General features: G+C 37.2%; 1 protein-coding gene across 1 annotated transcript in view; it reads right to left on the reverse strand.

Moving 5' to 3' along the window:
- Positions 1-12546, reverse strand: part of CYTH4 (cytohesin 4) — a 40859-nt gene that overhangs the window by 14941 nt on the left and 13372 nt on the right. The window contains exons 2-7 of the mRNA XM_083365957.1: positions 8285-8367; positions 7514-7578; positions 5180-5246; positions 1793-1911; positions 1586-1666; positions 370-482 (exon numbers count right to left, since the gene is read on the reverse strand). Coding sequence (XP_083222083.1) covers positions 370-482; positions 1586-1666; positions 1793-1911; positions 5180-5246; positions 7514-7578; positions 8285-8367 — 528 coding nt within the window. The remainder of the gene's footprint in view (positions 1-369; positions 483-1585; positions 1667-1792; positions 1912-5179; positions 5247-7513; positions 7579-8284; positions 8368-12546) is intronic.

Raw genomic sequence — 12546 nt, forward strand, 5'->3', positions numbered from 1 at the left:
CATTGTTATCTTCTCACTGAAGTGGTACCTATTTATCTACTCACATTTGCATGCTTTTGAACTGCTAGTTCGCAGGAGCTGAGGCAAGTGATGGGAGCTCTGCCTATCTAACCGCTAAAATATAGATCTTCTCCAGCATCTTTTAAGCCACTGAGCCACTGTGCCTCAATGAGTTGAAAAGGCAGTACAGAAAATATACATTAATTGAAGCAGCTACATCTTGAGCTTGAAAGTTAGTAGATAATACAGAAATAGTATAGACACATTGATTTAAAGCACAGATTGAAATCAGACAGATATCTCTTCCATGCTATTAGAACTAGTGTTGTAGGATCCTAAATAAATATGTCCATCCATCCATCCATTCACCTGTAGACTGAAAAATGCCTGGGTTGCACTGACAATACCAATTGGCAAAAGCTTCCATCATACGGTCAATCTTCTGGGCTTCTCCAGGCAAACGGAAGCTCCACAGAAACTGCCTGTAAAGGAAACCATATCTTCAGAATCTTCTGTCAGAAAATGATAAAAAATTCCTGTCATAGAAACTAGAGACGATGATATGATGTTCCAGACATTACTAAAATCATGGTTAGTCTCCCAGTCCTTGGTAGACGTTGGTTGTTGGAACCCTTGTTAGTTAACCCCAGTTTTGTTTTTCTGGTGAGACATTTTCTCTTTTATATGCATATAAGTTGCCCAGAGACACTGAGGAATTAGGTAGTCTTAAAATTGAAATTAGTAATTAAATTAACATTTCTGCTATTATGGTAATGTTTTTCAGCTGATGATTTTTTAATTGCATAGATCTTTTGACTTAGCTGAGAGGAAGAGGACACTCCTTTCTTTTTGCAATAAACTTAAGTCCAGGTTATAATTGTGGCTTCACACATGTGACCTAAGATTTACTTCATACAAAGCAGCTGTGTTCATCTAAGATGCATAACTAGTTCAGTTATGAGCCTAGATGCTACATTTCCACAATATACCAAAAACTGGGTTAGTTTTGGGGGCTTAGTTACTTATTTTGTGAACCTGAGCCATTTGGTTACATTATGGTTCAAGTTATGGTACAAGCTCAGTGACCATCTTGTGTGCCAACTGCTCTACTATTGGATGGATTTCTCTTCCATGCCACAAATTTAGAGTCGTTTTTCACAGTGGCAGAGTCTTGAATATTTACTGGTTTTGCACAGCAAGGCTGGAATTTATCTAGATATATATTATATGCATAGAAGTGGAACAGAAACTACTTAAGTGCCTGAGAGAATTTACCCATTTGCTTCACATTCACAGCATCTCAGTTGGTTCCCCTCTAGACTAGAGAAGGAAAATGGGCATCAAGATCAAAAGAGAGCCATAGAATAATAGAGTTGGAAGGGACCTTGGAAGTCTTCTAGTCCAACCCTTTACTCAAGCAAGAGATCCCATACTATTCTAAACAAGTGGTAGTCCAGACTCTTCTTAAAAGCCTCCAGTGAGGGAGCACCCACAACCTCTGAAAGCAAACTGTTCCACTGGTTAATTATTCTCACTGTTAGAATATTTCTCCTTGCTTCTCTCCTTTGCATGTTTTGAAACTCACCGTAGTGCTTGCACCAGATTGAGATTGGCAAACTGGTGGCATTCTACAAAAGCCTGCAGAACCTGGAGATTCAGTGGATCCCTGGAAGGAGAAGATGGTTAAGATGAGAGACGTGGATTTTTTTTCCCCTCCCCCAAACATATTTTCCCCTGTGTCCTGAAGGCCAGAAGAGAAACATGTGTGTTTATTCACTGATGGTAAACTTACCTTTGCCCCAGGTAATCTCCTATGGCTGTTTTATTGAGTCCTTCTCCCTGGTAAAGAAATTTGGCAACTTCTTGTGCATCCAAGGAGAGTACCTTGTGCTCAGCTAGATATTGAATACCCTGTTGAGGAAAATAGAGGATCCCTATGAGTTAACTGTAAATGGACTGTTGCTTCCAAGAAAAAAACAAGAATATGTAAAATAAGGGGCTATAAAAATGAGTGATGGTTATTGTTATATGTGAGCAACTTAACTTAACTAGTTCCAGTTCTGGTCACCACAATACAAAAAAATGCTGACGCCCTAGAAAGAGTGCAGAGAAGAGTAGCAAAGATGAGTGCCTATCAAAGAAAAAGATTATGAGTGACATGATACTGACTTCCAGTACTGAGGGGCTGTCACCGAGAAGAGCGATTAGAAGTTGTAGATGTTCCATCACTTGAGGATTCCAAGAAGAGATTGGACTACCATTTGTCTGGACCGATGGGAGGTCTCCTAATCAAGCAGGAGGTTGGACTAGAAGACCTCTAAGGTCCCTTCCTACCCTGTTATTCTATGTTCTTTGTTCTATGAGTAATTTATTTTAATCAGGGTTTTTAATTGCACAGGGTTAGTTTAATCTTTTTTAAATTGGTTTTAACTTTTGTATTGTTGGTTTTTAATTCCCTGTAAACCGCCCTGAGTCCTCAGGGAAAGGGCGGTATATAAATGTAATAAAATAAAATAAAATAAAAATAAATAAATACTTGAATCTCTTTTAAGCCATGAATTATCCCTTATTGCAAGTCTCAGGAATATTCAGTTGCCTACAGAAAGAGATAATAGGTTGTATAACTGGTTAATAATTTCTTCTTCTCTATGTATTTTAAGATTTCCAACAGTTTTTCCTCCCTCAAAATTCAGCTACAACAGTTGGGCCATATGTTCCTAGTAAGCAAAATATAGCTGGATTCTGGAGCTCTGATTTAGGCCCTGCTATTGTGGGAAATCAGAACTGATTTCCTAACAAGAGATTTCTTTCTGGTGGCATCATAACCATAGGATTCTCTTTCATGCATACATAATTAATTGTATCAATTAAGTGAAGATATTTTGTTCCACCAGTTCCTTATTTTATTTTTCAATGTGTTCAACTTGCAGCTGTGTTTACAATAGCACTCCTCAATGTGAAGGTAAGTGGGAAATGGTTCTCAGTGTTGATGTTTTAGTGTTTACACACATATTCTTATTTGAAGAAGATGTATTTTAAATAGGGCTGGATATATTCTCTAGTTCAGACATGTCAAACAGAAGGCCCGGGGGCCAGATCCGGCCCACGAAGTGGTTTCATGCGGCCCACGAAGCCATCCTGGAAACAGTGAGGGAACAGCCCCCACTGCCTTGGCCCTGGCCCAGAGACCCTCCTCCTGCCAGAGACCCTCAGATCTCTCCCACTCCTGCCCAGGCCCCCATAGGCACCCTTGATACGAACGATGTAGAGCTGGCTATGCCCACCCAGAAGGCCACGCCCACCCAGGCCACACCCACCCGGCCTCCTGAGGGCAACCGCAATGCTGATGCGGCCGTCAATGAAATTGAGTTTGACACCCCTGCTCTAGTTGAACTAGTTTTGCATGTGTAGGTTCTTTAATAACATACAAATTGATCAGAAATAATAATGCAACTAATAAAGTGAGCTTAAAACACAATGGAAATCAATTATCCTATCAAATTGTCCTCTTTTCTTAAAGTCCTTGTTCATATTCAACACACCTTTACCACACTGTAGTAATGTAGGTAGCTGCTTTTCTATTAAGATTTTGAATACCATTTATTGATTGAGTGGTCACTTTTAACTGTACTGTTGTTAGTAAAAGGAAGTAATTACACTGAGAGTATCAGAAAGATAGAGTTCAGCATTAAGTGCAATTCACAATGGGTTACAGTTAGTGAAAAGCACAGAGATAATTACATCTAGAAAAGAAAGATAAGGAAAAAGACAACTTCAGTTCCATCTTTGTGTAGGCAAGTACCTGGTTGTGACAAATAGAAAGAAATATGGTGAAACCAAAAGATGGGGATGTATAAGAGGTTCAGAATGAAATTAGCTGTGATTAACACAACTGCTACAATTAGTAATTGTGATTTTCCTTTTAAAGTATACGCTATGAATTCCAAAGAAGAGAAAGATGATTGGAGAAATACCAACGCACTCTTTATTCATAAGGAAGCGGATGTCAGAAAGGAGCAGAATATTTTGTGTATTTGTAGCATTTTTCATTAGAAAGAGGACCTAGGGTGCTTTCTTATCATTCGTTGGAAAGAGGATTTAGATTTCTCAGAGCTGGACCTGTCTTTTATCATATGACTTACTTCCTTTCTTGTAATTTCTTAGTAGTCTCATTACCTGGCTTTCAAAAGTTTCATTCTAGTTTTCTAATTTCTTCCATTTTCTTTTTCATGTAGTATATGGTACATGGTTATAAAAATTTGGCTTAGCTAATAATGTGTGTTTGTGTGTGTGTGTGTGTGTGTGTGTGTGTGTGTGTGTGTTATATAAAAGCAACCAAGAGCCTTTCTCCATGGCTGTGTTAAAGTGCTATCTGTCAATCTTTGAGCCAGTCAAAAATGTTATTGGCATTAAAGTTGCTGGATCCATCAGTTCCCTATTCTTCTATTGGCCCAATGCTGCCAAGTGATGTCATCCTTATTTATTACCCATGGGGCATGTTAAGAAAGGGCTTTGGAGAATTTCCTCATCTTTGTTTTCCCTCCTCTCATCATCATCTGATTGGAAACAGCTATCAATTACACTCCTTATTGGGGCATAGGGATTGGGGGGAGTTGATTTTTTTACCAATGGCTGGTTATGGCATATTTAATAATCTTTAGTCAAGATTCACTCTGACTTTGAGCAAATATTTTGCATATCTGAGTTCAACAGGAGCCCAGCTATTATCTGACAACGGGGATCTTTTTGACATGGGTTTAATACACCACTAAATCCAACTCAAAACAAATAAAAACTTTAGTGCTTTTCTCAAAGACCATTAAAGCCATATTCAAAAGCAGAGTAAACAATAGATAACTGGGTGGGGGTTACGCCATGAAATGGAAAAAAGAAAGAAACCTACTTTCTCTCTCCCTCTTAACCACCCAGCCCAAGTACCACTACCTCTCTTTCAGCTGTTATTTGGGCTGGTTCCTGAGATATGGATTGACTTTGAGACATGGTAGGTAAAAGAGTAATTCCTTCCTTCCTTCCTTCCTTCCTTCCTTCCTTCCTTCCTTCCTTCCTTCCTTCCTTCCTTCCTTCCTCCCTTCCTCCCTTCCTTCTTTCCTTCAAATAGCTTTTTGAAACATGAAAGCTTTAAATCTTAAATTAAATCTCAATACAGACTTGTTCCTACCTTAACAGGATCCATATTAAATTTCTTCCGTCCAATGCTCAAATTCTTATCCCTCTGAATAAGTTTGCTGCAAATATAAAAACAAGATCAGAGCACAGGGAAAAACAAAGGAAAGCCACCTTCTGTCTTTTCCAGCTGTTTGCTAAGTCCCAGAAATGTACACCAAACCTGGATGCATTCAAGTTCAGTTTATACAACTGGTTTACTTAATTTTAGGCCCATTAAATCTCAGTCGCTTACTTGTTTTGTGTCACACAAAATATAGGTACAAATTAAACATTACTAATTTATGAAATAAAAGGAACAGTATGAAGCAGAATAGATCTTCCCTGGTGTTGCTCTGTGCCCATTTTATGGAGCTTTTCATGCAAAAAGTTAATTACAAGCAATATTATAAGCAATAAAAGCAAAGTAAGTTTGGTCTTACTTTCTAGCAGCAGGCTAGAAAGCCATGGTCTGTGAGTTCTAGTCCCACCTTAGCCATTAAAGCCAGCTGGACAGTTACTTGGACAGTTACTCTCTCTCTCTCTCAGCCCATCTCACCTCACAGGGTTGTTGTTTGTGAGGAAAATAGGAGGAGGAAGGTCTGTTGGATACATTTGCCACCTTGAGTTATTTATAAAAAATAATAAAGGTGGCATATAAATAAATATTTCTATTCTACTGTATATTACTGCTATAGTATAGTATACATAAGTCATCTACTACTCTTGTTCTCAGTAATCTTATGTTTCAAATCAATTTTTATTTTACAAAGTTTCTATTCTATTGTTTAGATTAAGATCTCTTTAAGCACTTGTTTAGCTTAGTTAATAGTTTAGTTTATTGATTAGCCCATAGGCCAGATCAAGATACAGAGTTCCAAACATATAATATTAATACAAACAATTTAAAATGAAATTGGAATAAAATACAATAATTTAATATATAGACAAGTAAAATAAGATAAAACTATATTTCACCTCTACAATCTACCCCAATCAGTCCCACGTAGCCGATTTTATCCAAACCATTTTACTCAAACAGTGTGCTGTACTAAGTGCTGTTTTCAGATTCTGGCCACACATAAGATACGTTTTAATGTGGGGTTCCCCATGGGTCATTCATTTAATATATGAACCAGGGTACCTGTCTCTCACCCTCTTATACAAACAACAGTCAAATAGTATGTCAGCCAAGTCTTCTACCTCTACTGCTCCGCAAATGCATATACGTCTGTCAAATGGTATAGAATGGAACCTCGAATATCTGACCATTGTATCAAGCTGTTCGAATCCTACTTGCGTAAATTTCTCCCTAAGATGTTTTGTCAATTATAACTCTAAATAGCTGTCTGTTTGAAAACTATTGTTTGGCTTAGTAATTTTGTAATTTTGGCTTAGTAACGTTTTCAAGAAAACTGGCAAACTCTGTATGATTGACTTGTCAAATTGATGACATGTAATTGCTTATAAAGATATACCTGTCCCAATCAAATAGGCAAACCAAAATGGCAATTTAAATTTAGAATTTAAAGAAGAAAGTTTGCAGTTTTGACTAGTCTGACTTTAAAAAAAAACACCACTTTAATTGCTTGTGTTCCTTGTGCATATAAAATCCAGCTGTTTTTATTGGATCAGTTTCTGATCTCCCATGGAGCTCTCCTGGGTCCTGAATACCTACACAGGCTGCCTGTAACTAGCTTTTTAATTATATATATATATATATATATATATATATATATATATATATATATATATATATATATATATATATATATATATATATATATATATATATGAACTGCTGTTACAAATTGCAGGCAGAGTTAAATGACAGAATGGCAGTTCTTATTTCAGGCTAACAAACAGAAGTTAGGATGCAAAACAAGCTGTATAACTCTGAGTGCTCTTAAGTCTCGCTGCTGCTGTTTTTCCCTTAACGTATGTTGCTTTAAAGTGGCTAATTCAGTGTTTTTCAAACTTTGGCAACTTTTAAATTATATCAGGGGTGTCAAACTGCCAGCCCGCGAGCTGGATGCATCATGCCGAAACTACACCCCCCCACCCCATTGCTGGCAATGGAAAAAAAGTGTGATACGTCGCAACACATCATGTGACATTGCAAGTTTGACACTCCTGAATTATATGGACTTCAAATCCCATATTCCCCAGTCAGCACTGTGGATCATTGGTTAAACTCAATTCTCCACTAATTTAACTAACAAAGTGAAGGCTGTTAGCTGCATGGAAGAAAAAAAACCTTTTATATGCAAAGAGCATTTGCTAGTTTTGTTTTATACACACACACACACACACACACACACTGTATGTATGTATGTGGCTGACACCTCACCATGATTGTGCTTGCTGGAAATGATCAATCTCCAGAAATATTTCAGCAATCTCTTGATTTATTTTCTGGAAGCAAGAAAAACCAATGAGTATGAATACAGCCAGAAAAACAGTGACCACATTGAATGTTTTCCAAATATTCTGTATAAGTGGTGAAAAAACAAACAATGATTACATGCCAAGTCAACAGATGTATGCATTTTTCAGTCATTTCATTTAGATGCAATACACACATGTATTTATCCTTAGAATATATGTTCATGATACAGATGAAAAATATATGTGGAAAGATAGAGATTCTCTAGATCAATAAATCAGAGGCCAAGTTGAGATGGTCATGCACCAAACTTCTAGTAATAATGCCAGGAGTCTTGTCCCAGAAGCATAGCCATTATCCAAATATATTGTTCTATCTCCCAGGAAAATAATGCTTACTCGGGGCAATGCACTTGACTTTATAAGACCTTTTCTACTACCTATAACCCTATTAAATCCCAGGTCAAAAATTAGCTAGCTGCATTATTGATTTTCTTTCTCTCAGCCATCCCCAACCTGGGGTAATCCAAATGCTCTTGAGTAGACCTCCTACAATTTCCACTCCACAATCAATAGGCAAGTTGTAGTCTACCCCAGGGGTCCTCAACCTTGGCAACTTTAAGATTTTTGGATTTCAACTTCCAGAATTCCTCAGCCAGTCCACAAATCTTAAAGTTGCCAAGGTTGAGGACCCCTGGTCTATCCCATCTAGTTGGGGAATTAGAGTTATTCCTACCTGAATGTCTTCCAGAAAGTCTTTCTGATGCTTCTTCATTATCTCTAGCTCGGTGTCTTTAGCATCATTCAAGTCGGATGTATCTGAAAGAGACCAGCTTTTTTACTCCCACCATAAAACTCTCTGCAGTAATAAAAATAAGATCCCAATAGGTAGAAAAAGGATAAAAATATGATTTAAAAAATCCCAATTACATATAGATTCTTTCATTCACCTTCATTGAAAAACAGGCAAATCTAGACTTTCATGGAATTTTCATGTTCCAGGGGACAAAATTGTTTGATTACTCCAGAACAAAACCCATGAGCTGTCATTAACAGAACATAAAGTGCTCACAAGAAAAGAAATTTGCCAGATAGCTGGGGTCAATGAATGAAAAGTTCAAGTATTGAGGCAAATGGCAATGCAGTGTTGAAGTTCAAGTGGGTAATCAGAAGATAAATTTGGGGGGGGGGGGGAGAGTAACAGGAAAAGGCCTGAAGTAGATTGATGATGTTGATCCCGGAAACTGAATTTGCATTAACTAGAAACTTTTATAATGAGAGCTTTTCTGGTTATGCTTCTGCTTCAGCTATTTCTCAGATAAATGACACCATATGGATGTTATTGAAAAGTCTGTCTGTGTGTTTTTCATTGTTGAAAGCAGGAGCTGTGATGCAAATCCATGCAGATGCTGCTATTTCTGACAATTTAAAAAGAGTTCCAGATTTCTTTTCTGGCTTAAATGGAAGGCAAGCTGAACAGATTCTTCTTTCCTATTGTTACCATTTTTAGAACATACCATGATGCCTGCTGAGCTATCTTCTCTGAATAGATGTCTTCTTCTGGAGAATGAAATTCATGACTAATAGGGATTTGAATCCAAGATTTTGAAATGCTAGTATGCCACTCAATTTATTCTATTCAATTCTATGTCCCTATCCACTTAATTTTTTAAAAATAATATTGTGGGAATGACAGATCTGTTTCCATAAAGCTGTTTCAAATCTACTTGAATTAAAAACTTTAATTGCTGTTATAATATAGTAGTAAAATGAGTGGTTAAAAATCAGACTAGTGCAGGCGAGAGTATTCGCTGTGAAATTTTGTGGACATTAAAGTTGGAGTTTGAAGAAGCAAGATAAAAATCATATTGGCATTTCTGGTATTGGGGAAAAAATCCCTAAGAATGCCATGGACAGTGGAAAAAAAATGGATCCTTGAACAAATCAACCCAGAGCTCTCACTCAAGGCACATAGCATCAGGGTGAAATTATCTTACTTTTGGACACATCATGCAAACATCTAGCTCCTTAGAGAAGTCTGTGATGCTGGGAAAGGTGGAAGAATGGAGAAGAGGACGATCAGCTGCATGATGGATGGGATTTGTTACAGTGGCAATGGGTACACCCTTGGAAGGTCTGGAAAGACCTAATTGGGGCAAATTGTCATGGAGAAAATTTATGTGGTTTCTAAGAGTCAAAGATTTGATGGCACATAATCAGACAATCAATCAGTCAAAATGAGAGATTGAGAAGAATAATCTTATGGACCCTTTTAATTCAATACAGCCTTTTTGAATGGGGGAAAAACAGGGAAAGAGAACAAATAGATAACCAAATGGAAATTACAGCAATACAGCTAATATTGGGTTATGAGAATGACTGCCTGTAGCTGCACTTTCATTGAAGAAGAAAGATTGGAGTGGAGGATCAGTTTCTCTTCCTGCCAGGTGTGATTATGCAGAGGTTTGCATAAAAGCAAGTAGGCTTTGGCTTTAGTCTACAAAATGGTGAGGGTTGGATGAGTTGCTTTGAGCTGGTATCTGCCCACATTTGCTCCAGTAAATGGCTTTAATCTACCAGGATTTCTTTCAAAGAAAACCAGTTCTCTGGGTAAAGTGCTTGGGTCCCAGAAAACTCACAACATGGAGGACTGAATGAATAATTCCGTAGAGTCATTTTCATGTATATCCTGAAAGTGGTCCAAATTTGGTAGCTATTTTGTTGAGACGGTATGCATAGACAATTACAATGAGAGCTCAAAACCTAAAATTTATACAAGGATACCTGTTGTAATATCCTTATCTACATATATCTTCCTCCCCACTTGAAGGGAGATAAGATAGTAGAAGATTTTGAAAGAAATGGAGGCTTTATCAGAAGCTGTCCATAAATCTTACTCTAGGCTGTGCACAGTTTCTGTTTAGTTCTCAGGAAATAGGGTGGCTGATGTCAGAGACAAAAGCCACAAAATGGTTTAGTAAGGAAGCAGAAGTAGCAAGCCAGCAGGGTGATGGTGGATACTATAGTTAAATCATGAATGCTTAGCAAATATTTGTCTGTTAATGAGAAACAGCTATTGCAACTGCAAATAAATGCATTTATTTGATGTATAAATTGTACCATTTTTGAGGCATTCACTCTAATGTAGAATAAAGGTATCACAGAAACTTATCACACAAATGTAAATATCAGGTCTCTCTGTGCTTTTCTTTAGCTAAATACTGATATTCAGAATGGACTTTAGTTAGTTTAGGGAAATTAATGTTTAGCAGGGGTCAGGATTAGTTCTTCCATTAGAGAAAATGAGATGGTTCATTTCCAATAGGAGTTCTGCAGATTTAATTCACAGTAGTTATTTTAATTATTAGGACATTTTAAACCACATTCACATTGGTTTATTTGATTGGTCTATGCTACATTAGAACAAATATTATTTTGCAAGCACACTCAGTAGTTTAGTAGCACATCATCACTTTATTTTTGTCTTATTTCTGTTAGGATAGAAAAAGGAAGTATAATCCATTGGTCCTGGAAACTCTTTCTCTACTTTGTATTTCACATGCAGATTATTGCTAAATATGGTCAGAAAAAGGGAAGCCACCACCTAGACCCAAGGTGAAATTTGGGTAGGAAAAAGAAGGGAGAGGAACAAGAATCTCATTCAACATGCCCTTTTTTTTCTTGGCTATATTTTTTAAAAGAAAAAAGAGTAAGGCTGATGTGTAATTATTTGCTGAACACTAATATGAAGCCTGACAGATATGGTGATATTGACGTAGAAGATGGATGGCTTTTTTGAATGAAATTTTGTCACTGGGAGAGGATATTGATACATGAAATATTTTTTAAAAACCTCCACGTTTGTGTTTTCCATTTAATTTAGCAGCGTGTTTTCTGAACATTTTTCCCCGAATGCACTCACAGATTGCACAGTCTCTGTTCTAGAGCAGGAAACATTCACATTCTCATATTTTTCATTGACATACAGAGATAATTCACTGCCTAATGATTGTCTCAACTTACTATGTCACTTCCTGATAGTACAGTATGAACCATATTAGGGCACTCATCTGGTAATACAAAGATGTAATATTTCGGCCACAGCTAAGATGAGCAATGGAGGCTAGAAAAGATACAGCAGGATAAAAGATACAGGAGCCGTGTGGCACACTGATTAGAATGCAGTATTGCAAGCTAACTCTGCCCACAGCCAGGAGTTTGATCATGACAGGACTCAAGGTTGACTCAGCCTTCCTTCCGAGGTCAGTAAAATGAGAACCCAGATTGCTGGGGGCAATATACTGACATTTGTGAATTACTCAGAGTGTTGTAAAGCACTATGGAGCAGTAAATAAGTCTAAGTGCTATTGCAATTGCTATACAGAATTTTTGCAAAGCTGACTTAAAACTTGGACACATGGGGCACTGTCACTATATTGGATGTTTTTGCTCAGATACAGGGTGTAAACAATGAGTGCCAGTGGCACAAAGTTGTTTTAGCACCAGGCAAGAAACTAGGAGGCCTGTATGAAAATCCTGCCACCCATCTAGTTCACTGGAGTGCTGGGACCAATTACTATCCATCATCATAACTCCTCTTAGAAGGAGTTATGAAGGGCACCACTGAGTTATGAAGGGCACCACTGAGATTATTGTAAATTCCTTGAAGATTAAAAAAAAATGTAACAAATGTTGTTAATTTTTGCAAAGATGTTTCTGAGCAAGGTCAGAAAGTCAGCCTTTGGGTTTCACTTGTCATAGAACCAAGGAACTAATCCAGACCATCATTTCAATGTGCTTCTTTCCATTCTGTGAGGTGTCACTAAACATAACAGAAAGAAATCAAAGTCATTTTTTTTACAATTCTTCAGTTTTGATTAAAATTTCATTTCACCAAAGAGTGAAGACAAAGTCACTTGCATGTTTGAGATTTATCAATTCAAAGTTTTTAATAGATAAAAAATAGTTAGCAAGCAATTACCAAACATGATTATAAAA

The sequence above is a fragment of the Vipera ursinii genome (genome assembly GCF_947247035.1).
Source record: "Vipera ursinii genome assembly, chromosome: 6".
NCBI lineage: Eukaryota > Metazoa > Chordata > Lepidosauria > Squamata > Viperidae > Vipera > Vipera ursinii.